This window comes from Acomys minous (genome assembly GCF_964271855.1).
Source record: "Acomys minous genome assembly, chromosome: 16".
Lineage (NCBI taxonomy): Eukaryota > Metazoa > Chordata > Mammalia > Rodentia > Muridae > Acomys > Acomys minous.
In genome coordinates this window covers 87,081,604-87,101,615 of record NC_140498.1, presented here as the reverse complement: position 1 = coordinate 87,101,615, position 20,012 = coordinate 87,081,604, and the positions used below count along the sequence as shown (strand labels likewise).

The 20,012-nt window shown below is 45.2% G+C and overlaps 1 protein-coding gene across 10 annotated transcripts in view; it reads left to right on the top strand.

The window, feature by feature from the left end:
• Nucleotides 1-19,730, top strand: part of ATXN2 (ataxin 2) — a 91,555-nt gene extending 71,825 nt beyond the window's left edge. For 6 of the 10 annotated variants that reach the window (XM_084762094.1, XM_084762091.1, XM_084762095.1 and 3 more), the window contains 9 exons: nt 685-837; nt 1,186-1,252; nt 6,092-6,276; nt 6,678-6,810; nt 10,255-10,308; nt 15,222-15,367; nt 16,131-16,358; nt 18,143-18,311; nt 19,119-19,730. In XM_084762094.1, coding sequence (XP_084618220.1) covers nt 685-837; nt 1,186-1,252; nt 6,092-6,276; nt 6,678-6,810; nt 10,255-10,308; nt 15,222-15,367; nt 16,131-16,358; nt 18,143-18,311; nt 19,119-19,147 — 1,164 coding nt within the window. In that variant the 3' untranslated portion in view covers nt 19,148-19,730. The remainder of the gene's footprint in view (nt 1-684; nt 838-1,185; nt 1,253-6,091; nt 6,277-6,677; nt 6,811-10,254; nt 10,309-15,221; nt 15,368-16,130; nt 16,359-18,142; nt 18,312-19,118) is intronic. The other 4 variants (XM_084762086.1, XM_084762093.1, XM_084762090.1 and 1 more) reach the window with 4 other exon arrangements.
• Nucleotides 19,731-20,012: the final 282 nt, after the last annotated feature.

The window sequence follows — 20,012 nt, the reverse complement described above, 5'->3', positions numbered from 1 at the left end:
ACAGCCAGGGCTACACATGTTTCGAAAAACAAAAAACCAAGCTGTAGGACACTGAGATGGCTTGATTTTCCCTGTGGCTGTGAAGAACAGCTCAGAATATAAGGTTGCTGATTAGTGATGCTGCCACTAACCACAGAAAAGAATGTATTTACTGCCATTTGGGAACATCTTTAAAGAGAGCTATGTTAGCTAGAGCATGCCTGTAACCCCAGCAAACAGGAGGGCTGGGGCAAAGGATCATGAGTGTGGTTAGCGTGGGCCATATAGTGAGACCCTGCCCAAAAATATAAAAATGGATAAGCCTTTCCTGGTTCCTTGTAAAATTACCATTTTTATACTTTTTTATTGGTAAATACTTTAGTTTTATATCAAAGCCTTTTTTGTTTGTATGTATGGTTTTTAAATAGATGTAGATACAGTTCTGGGGAATATACCAAATCCGTGCTTACGGCAGCCTTCTACCACTGAGCAATACCTGCAGCCTCTGTTTTCCCTTTTTATCCCCAGGAAACTGAATCCGTTTCTTAAATGCTAGAGCTGGGGTTTTTTGTTTTGTTTTGCCTTTCGAATAAAAGGTGTTAGTTAAAAACAAATCAACAGAAAGATTGGGGAAATTGCTCTGAAGGCTGCATTCGTTGTTACTTCTCACCTTGACATAGCCAAATGTTATTTCTGTTTTTGTAGCCAAAGCCTTCTACTACCCCAACGTCGCCTCGGCCTCAAGCACAAGCCAGCCCATCCATGGTGGGCCATCAGCAGCCGGCTCCAGTGTATACCCAGCCTGTTTGTTTTGCACCAAATATGATGTATCCGGTTCCAGTGAGCCCGGGTGTGCAAGTAAGTCCACAGATTGGAATTTGCTGGGTCACCATAATTAGTATTTAGCACAACTGTCCTAGATTTGCACTAAATGGGACACCTGATGGCACACAGGGACACAGAGGGGTGGTGGGTATAGGTTGGGTGTGTCATTAACATGTGTGTCTGAGTTTTACAGTTAGTTTTCAGAAAAATGCCTTATATTTACTGTAGGCCAGAATTATTCCTTTTTGTTGTGGGTATTATTTTAATTTTGAATAACTCTTAGGGAATCAGGAAAACACAGACCAGATTACATTAAAGACAATGATAGATAGAAACATTGTTACCATATGAATCTCATGATGTGTTTTCCATCCCCTCAAGCCTTTATACCCAATACCTATGACGCCCATGCCGGTGAACCAAGCCAAGACATATAGAGCAGGTAAAGGTGAGAATAACCCTGCCTGTGTTTGCTTGTAGTCTGCATGCTGCATGAATTAAGCACCAGTGTGCAATGGATAGTTAGTTGGCTTCAGCCTGAACTCATCGGGTATGTTTTGCCTTCTGATAGCCAATGTGAGCGTTCAGGTGACTCTTGATGAGCAGGTAGCACATAGTAGTCATGTAAAAAATATTCTTTACCTAACTGTGCGAGTGCATATGGAGATTGAGAGAACCCTGTAGGAGAAGGATCAGACTCAGGTCGTCAGGCTTAGCCACAAGTGCCTTTACCTGCTGAGCCATCCTGCCAAACCAGAAAAATGTCCCCTTGTCCCCGACCCACCTATGAAACAGAGTCTCTCCCTTTCTCTATGTAGCCTTGGCTAGCCTGGGACTGCTATATAGACCAGTCTGCCATGGAATACATAAATCTACCTGCCTTCCAAGTGCTGGGATTAAAGGCATGCACCACCATACCTGGCGTTCTTTGTTAAGATGTATTTTGAGGCTGGAGAATTGGATTATCAGTTAAGAGTACTTGATTGGTACCCAGCACTTACATATCACCTCAGACTGTCTGTAACTAACTCCCAGACCCAGGGCATCTAATGCAGGCGAAACACTCATACACATAAAAATATTTATATATTTTATTTTTGTTCTGTGCATATGAATGTTTTGCCTGAATATTTGTACTTACACTGTATGGGTGCAAGGAAGCCATTAGAGGGCAATGGAACACCCACCACCACCACCACCACCACCTACCCCCCGCACCCCTCTCCCTCCTCCCCCCGGAACTGATGTCACAGATAGTGGTGAGCTGCCATGTGCATGCCTTTAACTGATGAGCCATGTCTCTAGCCCATGTTTGGTATTTTCTTCCAAAAGAAATAAATTTAGGACTTTTTAACCTGACATCTAAATTGAAATTTTAAAATAAATTACTGTTTGTGGTTTATTTGGTTTTATTTTCCGACAGTCTCACTGTATAACCCTGACTGATCTAGAACTGGCTATGAGAAGAGGCTAACCTCAAACTCAAAATGGTCCACCTACCTCTGCCTCCCTAATGCGTGGAATTAAAGTCATATGTAAAAGTAGATAGTGTGGATTTTTCTATGCCTGTTCTTGCTCACAAACAATGACCTATTACGTTTATTTATAGGTGTTAAAGCATTATAGCTGGGCAAATAGTCATGATTCTAGCCCAACTATGCTGGTCAGGAATGTTTCCCAGCTATATGCCCCGTTATCTGCTCCTGCTCCACCTTTGTCCTCATGGCGACTTTCTCCTTTTCTTACTCTGCTTTACCTGGGACCCCCTACCTCAACTCTCCTGCCTTGCTGTTGTCTGGTCAGTTCTTTATTAGCCAATCACAGATGATGGAGAACCATTTTTTTTACCCAACATTGAGACAGGAGATTCGTCATAGAAATGATAATGCCCATGTCAGGACTGCAACCGGCTCTCTGGGCACAAAAATCAACATCTGAATACACAGTGCACAAGACCGTCCCCAACAGGCATACACCACCACTCAGGTTGCTCTCTATCTTTGAGACAAGATTCGCCTGTAACCGGGCTGGCCTCAGTGAACTTGCTATGTAGCCAAGGGGATCCTTGATCTGGCTAATCCTTGCTGTGCCTTTCTACAAGAAACCCTAATCCTTTACTGAGAACTATTTTTCAAAGCCAATCCTAGTCATGAGGTGTGTTCTCTTCTAGTAAGCCACTGCCTGTTGCTCTTGGTGAACAGAACTAGGAAATACCACAAAAGCTAGGTTTCAGGATTAATACTGAAGACAGGTACAAAGCGCACCTTTAATTCTAGCACTCAAGAGGCAGAGACCACAGAACTCTTGAGTTTGAGGCCAGCCTGGTCCATAGAGCAAGTTTCAGGACTGTGAATATGTAGTACCTGTAAAGGCCAGAAGAAAGCATCACATCCGCCTGGGACTAGAGATGGAGACAGTTGTAAACTGTCATGTGGGAATTGAGGACTTAACCCTGGTCCTCTGAAAGGGCAACCAGTAATTCTGTTAACCACTGAACCATTTCTCCAGACACCACTGTAAAATTTTTACTGTGACCCCACCACCACATGGTGAGCAGCCCTGTGGGTGCTGAGACTTGAACTTAGGCCCTGCAGAAGAGCAATGAGCACTTAGACCCCAGAGCTGTTTCTCCTTATTTACCTATTAGTAGGAAGCTGCCCAACGTGGGCACTGGGGACTGAACTCAGTCCTCTCAAAGAGCATTAGAATTTTAACTTTGAGCCATTTCTTCAGACCCCAAGATTAAATGTTGAATGTGTGTGTGTGTGTGTGTGTGTGTGTGCGCGCGCGCGCGCACGCATGCACCAGCACTTGCTTGCAGAGGTCAAAAGAGGGTGTCAGATTCCATGGAGCTAGAGATGTTTTTCTGTTGTTGGTTGGTTTGATTTGGTTTGGCTTGGTTTTTTGAGACAGTTTCTCTGTGTAGACCCCACTGGCCTTGAACTCACAGAGATCTTCCTGCATCTTAAGTGCTGGGATTAAAGGCCTGTACACCCTCACCACCCAATAAAATGTCTTGTTTTATTCTGCATAAATCACCTCAATTTCCCTCACCATAAATTATATTCACCTTTTATGTATCCTCTAAGACAAGTGGAGTTATGTTTGAAAACATGCCAGTCAGGGAGTTAACATAAAGTAGATCTCACACACACACACACACACACACACACACACACACACACACACACACACACACACTTCTGTTTTGTCTAAGACAGAGTCATTGAGCCGACTCTGGTCTCCAGTTCTCTTTGTGGCTGTGTGGACTGATCTTGCCACTTGTAGTTAGGTTCTGAGCTTCATGCCTATACCACCATGTCAGGCTTAATGTAGGTTTTCTTAACCTTGGCACCATTTCCATCTGTGACTGGTCTTCTTTTCTACGGTGGGGAGAAGTCTCTTGTGAACTGGGGGTGCTTATGAGCAATCACTAGGCCCTAGTAGTAGCACTCCCCTTTACTTGATTATGACGACTAAAAGGTCTCCAGATACTGTTACGTGGTCTCTGTTGAGCAAAATTGCTCCTAGTGATATGTGAAATAGCTAAAGTATGGTTCATCTCAAGTAGTCTAATATGTGTATACATTCAATTTTGGAGAAACCACTGCAGCCAAGTAAATAGGATATCTTTTGTGGAGAGCAGGTATCCATGACTAGCTTTGGGGTTTTTGTCTTGTTTTTAATGTATTTTGCAGGCCAAACCAGCCTCAAAAGTTGAGGACCTTGAACTTCTGTTCTTCTTGTCTCCACTTCTCTTGTGCTGCAAATATAGGTGTGCACTATCTCTGCTGGCGTATGCGGTGCTGGAGATGAACTTAGGCTTCATAAATGCTAGCAAGCATTTCATTAGCTAAGCAATACTTGAGCACCTTTTAAAAAATCCACAGAAAGATAACGCAATTAATGAATATATTAATCTTAGTGAAATTAACTAGGCACATTTTTATTTGATAAAAGCGATATTTTGGTTCATGGAGTTTTTTGCTTTTTTTAACACTCAATCAAAAGAAGCTGATTTTTTTTTTTCTTCCCTAACATAGGAACTGCTAGTATTATGTTGGAAAAAAAATCATTATATTACTTTCATCTATTTTCAATTTTATTTTCTGAATAGATAAATAACAGCAGTAGTCATTAAATGTTCAGCCAATCTTTTTAGGTATTTAAAATAATAAACACAGACATTAATAGTTGCTTTAGTTCTGTTGACCGAGTGAACCAGCCATGTCATATGTTGTTGGTGCTGTACCCTTCATGAGGCAGTTCCTCCCACAGGCAACATGACATCAGAAAGAGATGTGACAGTTCCAGCTGATGTGCATTTGTGGGAGGAAATGTACAGGTGGTGCAGTGCGTGTTTGTGAGCTTTACACAGAGATCCTCTTGCCTCTGCCTCCTGGGTGTTAGCATTAAAGATATGCCCAGCTCTTAGCTAAGATTTATCAGGAACAGAAACCTTTGTAGGAATATGGAAGATGGTTTTTCTTTCCTTTTTGCACAGCAGCACTAGGACTGTTGGTTAGACACCTGCTACTTGGTGCACTTGGCCCTGTGTGATGTTGGGAAAAACAGAGGTGGGCTGGGCTGAGCTGGACTTGCGCTGTCGCTTAATGGTGGGACCCTTGTTTAGCGTTCCAAAGGTCCAAAGCTTAGTGACTCTAAGAAAATAAAAAGAGTAAAGTAAAAATGTTAACTATGCTTTATATTTTTATAAATATAAATTTACTTTAAAATTGTATAAAATAATAGATTTTTATATAATATATTTTATGTTATAAAATATTAACCCAGGCAAAGTGGCACACGCCTTTAATTCCAGCACTGGGAGAGGCATAGGCAGGTGGATCTTTAAGAGTTCGAAGCCTGGTCTACAGAGGTCTACAAAAACAGATGGGAAAGCAAAGGAGTTGAGTAGTGGGTGTTGGATTTGTTCTGGCTGTTTTGTCATCATTGTTTTTCTTCTGAAACAAACCTTTCATGGCTTATATCTGGAGTATTAGACTGTCCCTGCGGTGCCCTCCTTCTCCCATCCTGAAACCATGTCTTCTGTTAGAGATGAAAGTCAAGTGAGAGTCACTTGACAGCTAAACTCTGAAGGATGAGTCACACTTCTGTCTGAGAGAGTAGAACAGGAGCTCAGAGGAACTGGAGGTGGGTGTGGGCTGTGAGACAGCTTTTGAGAGGCAGAATCAGATCATACAGCACCTAATAGACCACGCAAGCTCATGCATTGTGCTGAGGAAGTTTCATTTCCTATCTGTGTGCTTCTTTTTCCTTCCTACAGTACCAAATATGCCCCAACAGCGACAGGACCAGCACCATCAAAGCACCATAATGCACCCTGCCTCTGCGGCAGGGCCGCCCATTGTAGCCACCCCGCCCGCCTACTCCACTCAGTATGTTGCCTACAGTCCTCAGCAGTTTCCCAATCAGCCTCTGGTTCAGCATGTGCCACATTATCAGTCTCAGGTAAGACCAGTGGGGCCTAACTCATGTTCACTCCTTAGAAAAGCATCTCATTTCAGTCATTTCTATATTTATGGGTTTTTTGACTTTGCTTTATGATATCAGGTAATTAAGGAGTTGGGACCTTTTAAATATGTGTCTCTGCAAGTTAGAATAATAAAACTTTTCTTAGATTTATTTTTTATTTTACATGTATGATTATTTTGGCTGCATGTACGTATGTGAACCATACATACATGAATAGGGGATCTGATCCCCTATTCAGGCACCAGTACAGACACGCATGTGTACCCACATACACACACACACACAATGAATCTTTTAAAAAAGAATCTTAACTAAAAGCCACATTGTTCATTTTTGGTTTCAGTGTAATGTTCTTTTATGTTTTTGTCTAAATACAGCATCCTCATGTGTACAGTCCTGTCATACAAGGTAATGCCAGGATGATGGCACCTCCAGCACATGCACAACCTGGTTTAGTATCTTCTTCAGCAGCTCAGTTCGGGGCTCACGAGCAGACGCATGCGATGTATGGTAGGAAGCATCCTGTTGTCTTTTCTGTGTGTGTGACTGTAGTTGTAAAGGTCTGTAAAAGTACTCTTTAAGAATAGTCCGAGAGCTGAGCGAGGTGGCGCATGCCTTTAATCCCAGCACTTGGGAGGCAGAGGCAGGCGAATCACTGTGAGTTCGAGGCTAGCCTGGTCTACAAAGCAAATCCAGGACAGCCAAGGCTAACACAGAGAGACCTTGCCTCGAAAACCCAAAAAAAAAAAAAGAATAGCCTGAGGTAGGTGAGGTGGTGTAACCACATCCTGGCTACTAGGGGTGAGGGGGAAAGTAAGGTACGATCACTTAAGCCCAGGGCTTATAGATAAGCCTGGACAACATAGAGACCCTACCTCAAAAAGCAAAAAGGAGTAAAAAATAACCTGACTCTTGTGCCATTGAGTGTTAAGATCTTAAAACGAAAACAACTTGTGTTTGATTCACAAGTATTGGCAATTTACTTTTACTTTGTACCTGCAGTTCCTCTGTCTTGACATGTTTCTTCTTTTTTAAAAAATGATGAAATGGTAGCCAGGTGTGGTGGCACTCAGGAGACAGAGGCAGGCAGATCTCTGTGAGTTTGAGTCGAGGCCAGCCTGATCTACAAAGTAAGTCTAGGACAGCCAGGGCTCCACAGACCCAGCGGGGGGTGGGGGGGTGAAGGGGATGAAATGAGCTAGGTTTAGTGGCACATGCCTTTAATCCCAGCATTGGGAGGTAGAAGCAGGCAGGTCTCTGTGAGATCAAGGCCAGCCTGGTCTATAGAGTGAGTTCCGAGACAGCAGAGCTATATAGTGAGATCCTGTTTCAGGGGAGGAAAAAAAATTAATAGGAGAGCATTTTTCTGCCCCCCCCCCCCCCACTCATGTTTATCCTGCCTAAGCCTTGCAAGATAAACTTCCACATCTTACCATGTAGAGTCATTGGACCACCTTACAGTATGCTTGTATGCTTTTTATAGCACACCTTGAACTACTCCCAACTTTAAATGAACTGTTCTGGAGTGTTAAGTTTGGGTTATTCCTGCACTGAGAAGTGTGCATGCAGCCGTATAGACCTTGTATCTCATCTTCTCAGTTTGATGCCTTAATGAGCATATACAGAACAATTAAGTTTACAGGTTCCTGGAAACACTTACTGGTCCTTCTTGATGGCTTAACATTATGCTGACTGAGAAGAGTAGGATTGGGCACCCTGGCCATTCTCCCTGTGTCTGTGACCACACGCATATGTTCTGAGCGGACACATACCTGTCACCAGGATTCATTAGCAGTTAGGATACATTATAAAGCTTTAAAGTCTGCCTTTCCACATTAACACTTAAGAGTTTTTGATCATTAACATCTAGTATTTATTTATTTTTATTATTGTTATTACTGTGCACTAGGCATTTGAAATAAAGAGTAGGGCAATTGCAAATTGCTGTTCTTTAGAAAACATTTCTTTTGCCTGGCATGGTGGCACACACCTGTGATCCCAGCGGTGGGAGGTAGAGGCAGTCAGATCTCTGAGTTTGAGGCCATCCTGGTCTAAAATGTGAGTCCAGGATAGCCAGGGCTACACAGAGAAACCCTGTCTTGAAAAACCAGGAAAAAGAAAACCAGGTATTCAGAGACTAGTCTGGGTGGCACAGCAAGACCCAGTCTCAAATAAAAGTCCCCTGTAATTTGATTTATAAAGTGACAGCCTGGCCTGGTTTATAATTTCACCATGATGTGTTCCTTAGTGTGTGTTGAGTTGTGCTCCATGGAGCTGGATCAGACCTTGTATGGAAACGTTGCTGGTGACTCTTGCTGGCTGTCTTGCACTTTGCATGCATTTCTGCAGTTTTCCAGCTTGATAAAGGCTTGGTTAAAGAGCTTTTTAGATTGTTTGGACATTTCTGCTTACAGCGTGAAGTAGAAGAGACCACTTCTTTCCTCATCTGTTCTGGCATCCCGTTGGATTAAGAGGCAGCTTGGAGCTGAGGTTTCCAGTACTCTTAGGACCAGCCACTGTGTGGCTGCCAGTGCAGTGCTGTGCAGAAGGTGCCTGCCTGCATGCGTGGTGAGGCTGCTCATCCACATTTGCCTTTGTCATGCAGGTCCTAAAAAAGCACACAAGGAAGTGAATTGTTTGTTTTTCAGTCACAAGTCATTTTTTAATATGTTTAGATAAGTTTGTCAGGACTTTGTCATTCATTTCAGTTATTTTGGCTGTTCCACAGATCAGTTATACCAAATATACTGATTGAAAACTGTTGTACGGAAATGCTAATTTTATGTTTGTTTCCTTTGAAAAGTACTCATTTTATATAACCCAAGAAATCAGATATTTGAATGTGTTGATTTCTAGCTACACTTTGAGATTTTATGATGTTGTGATGCTTTGTCCTCAGTTGTTGCTGCTGATTTCAAGTAATCTTTTTGTTGATAGTTACTGGTACAGTCAAAGCAAAGGCCCTCATGTTAAGGAAGGCTACATGGTGTCTGATCTTGTCTCTTTCTAAGGAAGGACTTTGTTAGCATCCTCACCCTGTTGCCTTTGCCCTCCTAAGAGGTCGCTATAACTTCTGTTTTAGACTCCCATCTAGTCTCTGGTTCATCTGAGTTGGTATTACAGCAGTGGCTTCATTTTCAGAAACAGTGATAAAGCTATCTGACTGACAAGTCAGCCCGAGGAATTTAATGTGTCCTTCCTGTCCGCAGTCCCCCCAAAAAGACAGGGTCTCTCTATGTAGCCCTGGCTGTCCTGGAACTTGCTATGTAGGCCAGGCTGGCTTTGAACTCAGAAGTCTACTTGCCTCTACCTCTACCTTGCCTAATCCCAAGTGCAGGGATTAAAAGTGTGCACAGCCACGCCCAGCTATATATTTTTGACACGTGTAGTTTAATGCAGATAAGTTTTTTAAGTGCAATTAGCATAACAAAATAAAATTTCCCATAATCCTTCTGACATCTACTTGTTAATGTTGGCATGCATTCTCCCAGGTGCTTTAATTACACCCTTTTGTACAGGCACATTTTAGAAAAAGTGGTATAATATGTATGTTTGTATCATGAACCTTGGGATTCACTACCAAGGGCTTGTGATCACATTTATGTTGCTATGGAAAATTATGTCTCATGAATTTGCTTAAATACTGCTTTTTCTGGGTACATTGCTTATGTGGAGGCTGTTTGATGGATGGCATGTTGATCTTTTTATCAGTTAATGGTTCTATATCAGATAATAATCTTATTCTTTTTATTTAAGCAAGTCAGCGTGCGGGCTTGCTACCTCAGTACAGAAGGAAAGCCTTCCGGTTCAGTCCTTTTGGCTTGTAAATCTCTGCAGCAATGCTTATTTACAGTGCTGGTCACCCCTGTCAAAACGAGCCGTGCAAGAGTACAAAAGACCATCAGGAATGCACACCGCAAGAGGCTAATTTACCTTTCTATTTCCCAAATTCAGCATGTCCCAAATTACCATACAACAAGGAGACAAGCCCTTCTTTCTACTTTGCCAGTGAGTTGGGTTTTTTATACTAATTTTAATTACACAGTAAACACAATTTAAGGGATACATGTTAAAGTAGCTAAGTGTATTTTTCTTCTACCAGACAAAATCATTCAAAGTGTGCATGTCTGGGCTGGGGATGTGGCTCAGTGGTGGAATATTTGCCCTAGCACCAGGCTCTGATTTCATTTCCTAGTATAAAAAAAAAAAGTAAAGAATTGTCACTGTGTTTGTGTTTAAGAACTGTGCTCAGTTTTAAAAAGGTGGAGTCAGCTGGGCGTGGTGGCGCACACCTGTAATCCCAGCACTCGGGAGGCAGAGGCAGGCAGATTGATATGAGTTGGAGGCCAGCCTGGTCTACAGAGCAAGTTCCAGGACAGTGAAAACTACATAAAGAAACCTTGTCTCAAAAAACAAAACAAAAACAAAAAGAGGAAGAAAAAAAGTTGGAGTGAGAGAAAGGCTGAGTTGTTTCATGAAGCAGCACACAAAGCCAAAGTGTAACTGTGGAAGATGCCTTATGCTTTCCTCATCCAGGTAACAGTTAATGCTGTTTTGGACCAAGCCACATGCTTGTATAAAGCTTAAAGCTTTGTAGTGTCCTCACTGAGGTTCCTTACAGCACAGGGTGGGCGAGGTACTTAGAGAAGCAGTCCTGTCTTCTCTGTCTTTACATGACTAGAGGCTTTAAAGTACTGGGAGCAGATACAGTTGTGGTGTCCAGAGATTCCTTCAGCATGAGAGGGCCTCGCGAGGCCGGCAATATGGGATCTAGGCCGCCTTCTTCCCTCATGAACTTGATAGATGAAATTTCCCTGTTTCCAAGGCAGTGTTTTACAATAAAGTAGGCCCACATGGGTACTGATTACTAAAAGACCCTTTAGAAATGTGTGTTGCTAATGTCTTTTTGTATGAAACATTGTTCTGGAGAATGCTAAGCTTTTACATTCTTGACCTAGGGTCTAAAGTTTGGGATGACTACAAATACAGATAAAGATAAAGAGTTTTGGGAACATTCTGACCTTAACTTTTAATTAATTGTGCCAAGCTTTGGTCAGGTGTCCAAAATTAATTGGAATTTTTTGGTCCCTGGGATAAGTTAACAAATGGAGTCCTTTCAGATGCTCTTGGGAAAGTCGTCTTGTTGAGACTGTCCGTGAGAGCTTTATGGATAGAGTTTGAGGTCCCAAGTGCAGTTTCCCTCACTCGGTTATGGTCATTTTCCCGGTAAATGTTTGAAAGGTCCTTGATCGTCATCCCTAAGCACTGACAGCCTGAGCATAGCTTCCTCCTGAGAGGAGTCAGCAAGGAAGTCTACAGCCGCTATTGGGGCTTCAGTCGCCACTGCTAGTTCAGTTAGCTGTCCTTTGTCCCCTCTGCCCCCTAAAATTTGCTCCTTTGAGTTACAGTTCCTTTTTGGAATTACTGTTGAGCTTGGAGGGCCCTGTTGTGCTTATTTCCAGAGTTTCCAAGTGCTGGTGATCACCAATGGCTTGTCATCCAAGATCAAAATGACAGAACCTGTGTACAGATTAAACATGAGGCCCTAAGTTTGCTTCTGTTAACACCTTGACTTAGCTGTTTTTGAAAGGTAGCTAATGTTAAAGGTTTGGCCTCACCTCCTCACCAGCTCTCACGAGGCTGTGCAAGCCTTGTAAGTAGTGCTTTAGCTGGCGAGTAGCCATTTCAGAACTTTCCAAGTAGTTAAATTAGCCAGAAGAGCAGAGACCTTTGACTCCTGCCCTGCCCTGAAAGCCTTGCTCTCCGATCTCCCCAAATTCTGCTTACTTACCTTCCCTGGCTCTGCTCTCTTCCCCCTATTGTTCTTATAATTCCCTTCTCTCCAGTAAGTATCATCCTTGGCTGTGCTTGCACTGGGATTACAGTGTCTGGTTGCCATTCCCCAGGTTCTCACTTCATATTCAAGGGGAAAGAGCTGTGTAAGGTGCTTGAGCCACAAAGTGACCAGATGAAAGCATCTCTAGTGGTGCTCCTGAAAGTGGTGTTTGCAGCACACATCCGGTTTTCACTTCTAAGGATTTGTTCCTTTCTGTTTACAAGGGGTGTGAGCTCTGTTTCTGTTTAGGTTTTTATAGACAAAGCCTGTGTGGACCCAGCCACTGCGGGCTCCCTACGGCACCGGTGCTGTGAGAGAACCTGTAAGCTAGAATGCTCCTGCTACAGAGATACTTGTTAAAATGCATAGTGGGGGCCTGGAGAGGACAGCTCAGCAGTGAAGAGCCTGGCTAGGGCTGGTTCCCAGCACCCACGTGGCTGCTCACAGCCATCTATAACTACAGTGCCACAGATGCAGTGCTTGCTTCTGGTCTCTGTGGGCACTGCACACATGTGTTGCACAGACTTACATACGGCAAAACATTCATGCATACCAAAAATGTCTTTTTGAAAGATATAATAGGGCCAGCAAGATGGCTCAATGATAAAAATGCATTTTCTGTGAGAGCCTGGCAACTAGAGCTCAATCTCCAGAATCCACATAAAGGCAGAAGGAGAAAACCGACTCTGCTGCCTTCCACATGAGCTGAGTCAAATTCCTCCACTCCCACCCCCTTGCCTACAGCCACAGCAATAATAATAGTTTTGAGGTCTTTCAACACGTAAAGTTAGACATGGCACTATCTATGTCTTGCCTATTCAGGAGACTAAAGCAGGAAGCTTGACTGAGCCTGAGAGTTTGGGGCTAGCAAGACCTTGCATATAAAAATAAAATTTAAAAGTGAACATGGTGTTGAAATTATGACCGCACCACGTCAGAAGCTAAAGCAGGAGAGCCTCTTAGAAGTTCAAGGTCATCCTCAGCTGCCTGCTGAGCTTGAGGTAGCTTGGACTCCACTAGGCTCTGCCTTTACTTAAGTATTAAATCTTAAGAACGTGGCTAAGGGTGTAGCTCAGTGGTAGACTGTGTACTTAATATGCAGGAAGCTCTGGCTTCAATCCTCAGCATAAACTATAAGTAAGTATTACAGCTGTTTGACCCTGGCTGGGTGTGGTATGCTGGTGCCAGTCCCTCTGAAAGATAGACACAGGGTAACAGGGTTTCAGGTCAACTGGAGCTCTGAAAGAAAAAGAAAAGAGAAAGGGGGGAAACTTTCTTTTTTCAAATGACAAAATCAAGACCTTTACATTTTCCCAATTGACAGATTTTGACTCTGAGATTTCATGGACATAGTCACTATTACTGCAGAGCTGTGTTGCCATGGTAAAGGTAGTGCAGCATCTTGCAAGAATTTCCTTCAGAGTTATTTGTTGTTTCTCCCTCCTTTTCTGGGAGTGAAACTCAGGACGTTCTCCTGGGCAAAGCTGTGCTGTGTCTCCAAGCCTTTTAAAACTTTTTTTGTATTCTGAAACTTAGGAAGTAATTACTAATGAAATTTCAGAGCGCTTGAGCCTCTCTACCCACTCTTTATGAAACCTCATAAGTAGAATTTGAAGATTGCTTTCCATCAGTTGGATTTAACGGTGCTACAAAGGAAACACTTAATAAACACTTTATGTGGTTTTAAAATGAGACATTTATACCTGTCATTACCGCCCAGTAGCCTAGTTTACATTAGCAGACCCTGTCTCCAAAAAGAAAAGGAGCTCCAAGTGCTGTGAGGGTTATGGGTGGCTTTTAGCCAGTGAGTCAGAAGACAGACTACTCCCCTTACTCAGAAAAATCATCACACTGAAAACCCGGTGAGATTATGCCTGTTACCTCAAAGCTTTCCCAGGGTCTAAACAAGATTGTTGTCATCAGTTTCACCTGCATACTGAGCAACACTGGTGACGGTTGTGGCCTTGGTGGTTGGGTGCACAGGTCATCCATCCCAGCTCTAGCATCCTGCTTTGCCCTCTCAGATGGCATTCACCATTCAAGACCATAGGCTGGGAATAGAGTACCCTGCCCTGCACTGTGACATCTCAGGAATGTTTCCTGTTCCTAACCCTCTGGACCACTCAGGTTGTACACAGCCAGAGTTCTCCATTCTCAGGAACGTTGGTGCTGACCCTGAAGTGTTGCTTCTACTCTGCCACACCCCATGTGTTTGCTGACATTATCTGAAGAGCATGAATGTGATATGACAACATCTGTGTGGGGGCCTGGCTGTGGAGGGCTAAGGGTCTGGTGCTGCTATACATGTGCTCGAGTGCACTCCGGTTTCTGCTCACTGTTAAGTTTTACTCATGAGCTGTCAGGAGTCACAGAGCAGTGAGACCTTCCTGGACTTTTCATTCCCAGCCTGTTGCTTTGTGAAGGCACAGGTTCACCCAATACTTGTTCTCCTTGTTTGGTACCAAAGTGGGGCCCCACTAGATGGGGAAAGAGCACCTCTGGGTCTCTGTCCTTATAGTCACACTCTAACAAGCTCATGTTTCCTTCCGTGTTCTCTAGCTAACAGGATGGGGTCAGTGTGGTCCCCAGGCTTTAGTAGGAGACTCTCTAGGGACAGAGTATGCCTACCTTAGAGTGGATACAGTGATTGACTGAACGGTAGTGACCTTGTCCTTGCTCCCAGTTTCATTGGTGTACTGGGACCACTCCAAGGCAGTAGCATGGTGAGGGTAGCCAGAAGATGGCCGAGAGAGAGGCGGGCTGCACCTCTCTTTATGTGGGCCAGTGTGATTGTTGGACTTGTTTCTGCCTATGCTTTTAAGCCTCCAGAAGAAACGGGGACTATTTTGAGTAAATTCGACTAAGTGTTAATGTCTAGAGCTATAGCATGTGATGAGATGCTGGCCTTCTTAAGCAGAGCTTTTACATCTGTCTTCATACTGTGCCTGATAGAAATGGCTGCAGAGAATGGCAGTAGCATGGGCTAGATTGTAGTGTTGGGAAAGCACTGTCAGTGAGGCATATTGGGCTGACAGTGGTCATCAGTGTGTCTCAATTCTACACATTCCTTTTCCTTTCACCTCAGTCTCCACGGGCTCCCTTGCTCAGCAGTATGCACATCCTAATGCAACCCTGCATCCACATACGCCCCATCCTCAGCCTGCGGCCACTCCCACCGGACAGCAACAAAGCCAGCATGGTGGAAGTCATCCTGCACCCAGTCCTGTTCAGGTAAGGGGAGGTATGGCCTGTGCGAGCACAGCTGCTTCCTTGTCCCTGCTGCTTACAAGGCTCTATGTGACCAGGATCTATAGAGCAGCCATCCTTATGCAGCTGCAGGCAGTTGTGGGTTACAGAGGAGGCCTGAAAATGCCACATCAAGGGGGCTGGAGAGATGGCTCAGAGGTTAAGGGCACTAACTACTCCTCCAGAGGTTGTGAGTTCAATTCCCAGCAAGTAAGCCATACCCTAAGAGTAAATAGTGGAAACACAAATATTGAAAAGCTGCTTTAGAGCTGGGCACAGTGGTGCAGGCTTGTAATCCCAGCACTCAGGAGGCAGAGGCAGGCAGATCTCTCAGTTTGAGGCCATTGTAGTCTACAAATTGAGTCCAGGACAGCTAAGGCTACACAGAGAAAATGGGTGGCTGGGGGTGGGGTGGAAGAGGGCCAAAGCTGGTCTAGTTTATTAAAGTTCTTAGTTAAGTGTAAAACATTCTCTGGAATTTCATTACTGAAGCCAAATAGTAGTGCTGGCTTCTTTAGTCACATGTGCTAGTAGGGCAGTTAATGCCTCTGACATCTTGTCATTTGTTCCACCTCAACTTGTTTGGACTTGTAATTGTCTAGCTAAGACTTGAGCTCTCTCGCGCTCACGGGTGTGTGTGTGTGTGTGTGTGTGTGTGTGTCTGTCTGTCTGTCTGTCTGTCTATTATTTTTATAAAGCTCTGATTTCTAATGGCTTCTCGGTAAAGAAGTTTCCCATTGCTTTGCAGCACCATCAACACCAGGCCGCCCAGGCTCTTCATCTGGCCAGTCCACAGCAGCAGTCAGCCATTTACCACGCGGGGCTGGCACCAACCCCACCTTCCATGACACCTGCTTCTAATACACAATCTCCACAGAGCAGTTTTCCAGCAGCACAACAGACAGTCTTCACCATCCATCCTTCTCACGTTCAGCCGGCATATACCACCCCACCCCACATGGCCCACGTACCTCAGGTAAACCAGCACTAGCCAAGTTTCTGTGAAGGCCACATAGGGGTGTGGTGGTTGTCAGAGAAGCAGCAAGGAGCCAGGTGCTCCCCAAGCCAGGAAACCCTGTGTGTGGTGCCATCTGCCTGTCTCCCCCTTCCTGCTTAGTACGTGATCTTCTGGCCCTCAGTGAATGTTGCTATGATTTTGTGATGGATCAGTGAAATTGTGATTTAGCATTTCCCAGCTGAGACCTTAAAACTCTCTTGAGTCTGGAATGCACCCCAGTCCTTTCCTTTCTGTGTCTGCTTTGCTACGTCTCTAGCTTCACCACTATGTGTATATGTGTACACATACAGACACCTACACACGCACACATGGGAGCCTGAGGGCAGGATGGCAGGTAGGCCTTCGATGGTTCTCCACTCTCTGAGGTGACTGCACTAGGCCTGTTAGTGTCTCACTTGTTTGCCTGGTTACCCTCTATCTGCTGCAGTCCTGTGTTGTGCTTCCTGAGTGCTTGGCCTTGGACTGTGGTGCAGTGCAACTGATGCTCCAGGGTTGCCCCAAGATCATCTGGAGCTTTCTTTCCTACAGTGTAAAGTTCTGAGGTTGAAAGGTGTGGTTGCTGATAGAGCCAGGGCAGCCCAGGGCCAGGGTAGGCCCTTCCTGTAGCTGTTAGCGTAAGGTGGCTGCATCAGATGTCTCTTACTTTTGATCACAGCTCCCTGAGGCGGGTCTTACTTAGAAGAGTTACTGAATGATTCCATTTCCTGTCACAGTGTGCCAGTGAGGCTCTGGCAAGGTGTGAGCTGCAGATGCCGTGTAGCTGGGTCTCTTGCAGAAGGTTAGCTTGTTCCTAGGTGTCCTTCCCCCTAGAGGTAAGGGTCTGTAGGGTATTCTCCTGTTGATTGGCTGGCAACAGTGGGGAGGGGAGTCCGTTTGGTCAGTGTGATCTGATGGAGTGAGACTTGAGAGAGTCAGGTTCCTATAAGCATCCAGCAGAGGCTGTGACTTTATGTGTAAGATGGGCTCATCCCAAACCTCACTCGCTTGTTTGTGTACAAGAGTAAGAGGCTAACGTAGGAAACAGCCATGGACCTGTTTGAAGGTGTGAACCAGTGCTTTGCTGGAGTGATGGTCTAGCTAGCACAGTGCACAGGATGGGAGGCAGGAAGCAGCCTCTTCCTGCTCTGCCCACTGTCTGCAGAGCCGAGGTTGAGCTTGCCAGCCAGTCAGCCAGCTTCACCTTTCTAACTTAAACTTGCTGCCACTTGGTACGGAGCACCAGGTTGACCCAACTTGAGATTGCTCTCTCATCTCCGTGGAGCCATTAACTGCGGCCTTTGCTCCATCAGCTAGGCTTTTAGAGTGAGGGGCCTAAGTGCTGCTTCACCCTGCATCTGGGGAACCCATCACGACTGGGGAAGTGCGGAGGAGGAAAGACTCAGGAAGCTGAAGAGGGTGCTGTGAGGCAGTCCCCATCATGGCCCTTGTCAGTTGCTCTCTGACTTGAAAAGGGCATTGATACCCTTGGCCCTGTGCCATAGCAAGCTAAGAAAATGACCTTCCCACCCCAATAGAAGCCTGCTCTTGGTGAAACCTTGCCCTGTGTGGTAATCTGAGCAGACGTGCTGGGGACTAGGAGGCTGTGGCCAGTGTCCCCATCTCAACCCTGCAGGATCTGCCTCAAGGTGACCCAGGATGTCCATCTTGCCCCTTCTTGAGCCCCAGTCCAATGAAAGGAACAGTTGACTTGTTGTTTAAGACGGAGATGTTGCCTGTATGCGTAAAAGAGCTCTCTGTTTCAGGCTCATGTACAGTCAGGAATGGTTCCTTCTCATCCAACTGCCCATGCGCCAATGATGCTAATGACGACACAGCCACCCGGCGGTCCCCAGGCCGCCCTCGCTCAAAGTGCACTACAGCCCATTCCAGTCTCGACAACAGCGCATTTCCCCTATATGACGCACCCTTCAGGTGAGGCGTGTGTGTGCAGGGGCCGCCGGGGCACCCCGAGCATTCTGCTCACACAGGTAGAATGGCAGGCAGGACCAAATGCTTCAGGCTTCAAACCTGACTAGCAAGGCCCGTCCAAGTGTGCGCAGGAGGGATCGTGGCGGTCAGGGAGCATCAGGGCTCAGGGCCTCTGGAGCTCAGTCTGTGTGTGTTCTGCTGGTATCAGGGTTGGCTTGAGAAGCAGCAGCAGCCTCATTCTGATGCATGCCGAGGACTCAGTTGGCCTTCCTGGTTATGTATGACAGGCTAGACAGGGCAAGCGTGTTCCTTCCTGAGTCCTTACAGGCGGATGTGGGGGGTTTATGCCTGTGGCCGAGTTTGATTGTAGCTTGGAGAAGAACACTGATGAGCACGTGCTGTGTGCGGACTGGTTTGAGTGTAGTTTTAGCCCCAGCCTGTGCCCTGACACAGGACACCCATGATGTCTCGTACTGGATGGCTGCTGTGATGACACCTGTTTCCCCTGTGACTTGGAAAGCAGTGGTGCTTGGCTGGTGTTAGTGGGAGGGGGTGTGAAGGCCTGTGCTCCTGCCCCACAAGCCCAAGTCCAGGACTTGCATCTGAAGTGGTTTTACGTCTGACTGGTTTGTTTCTCCTCACCCCCTTCCCTCCCCAACCCCACCTTGGCTGCAGCTGGGGGGAGGGGGCAGCATACACCTCCAGTCTTATCAGCGAGCACAAGAGTAGTCGACAGTGATGTGCTGCAGACACTAGGCTGGTGGGCAGCGGTGCCTGTGTTGTTTCAATAGCCACTTTTCTTTTTTACAGTACAAGCCCACCACCAACAGCAGTTGTAAGGCTGCCCTGGAGGAACCGAAAGGCCAAATTCCCCCCTCCCTTCTACTGCTTCTACCAACTGGAAGCACAGAAAACTAGAACTTCATTTATTTTGTTTTTTTAAAAAAGATACACTGATTTAACATCCGATAGGAATGCTAACAGCTCACTTGCAGTGGAGGATGTTTGGACCGAGTAGAGGCATATAGGGACCCGTGGCTGTTCATAATTCCATGTGCTGTTGCAGGGTCCGCAAGTACCCAGCTCTGCTTGCTGAAACTGGAAGTTATTTATTTCTTAATGGCCCTTGAGAGTCATGAACACATCAGCTAGCAAAAGAAGTAACAAGAGTGATTCTTGCTGCTATTACCGCTTTAAAAAAAAAAAAATCAAGACTTGGAACGCCCTTTTACTAAACTTGACAGAAGTTCAGTAAATTCTTACCGCCAAACTGACGGATTATTATTTATAAATCAAGTTTGATGAGGCAATCACTGTCTACAGTGGTTCAACTTTTAAGTTAAGGGAAAACTTTTACTTTGTAGATAATATAAAATAAAAACTAAAAAAAAATTAAAAAATAAAAAAAGTTTTAAAAACTGATACCCAGTTAGTAGTGTGTGTTTGTGTCAACTGCTGCTGCTGTGGGAGGTAGACCCTGGGCGGGCAGGCTGGGTGTGCTGCTCCAGTCTCCGAGGAGGTGTTGACCAAATGACTTTTCTTCTTCACCTTTAGTTCTGGCTCTTAAAAGTCAAGACAGAAATACCCTCTCAGGTGGATAGCAGTTGGCTTCAGCAGGAGGAAGGCTGGCCAGAGGTGGGCAGCAGTCAAAAGTCCACATCTGCAAGCAGGTGCAGACTCTTCTTGTAAGCTTACTTTTTTTCC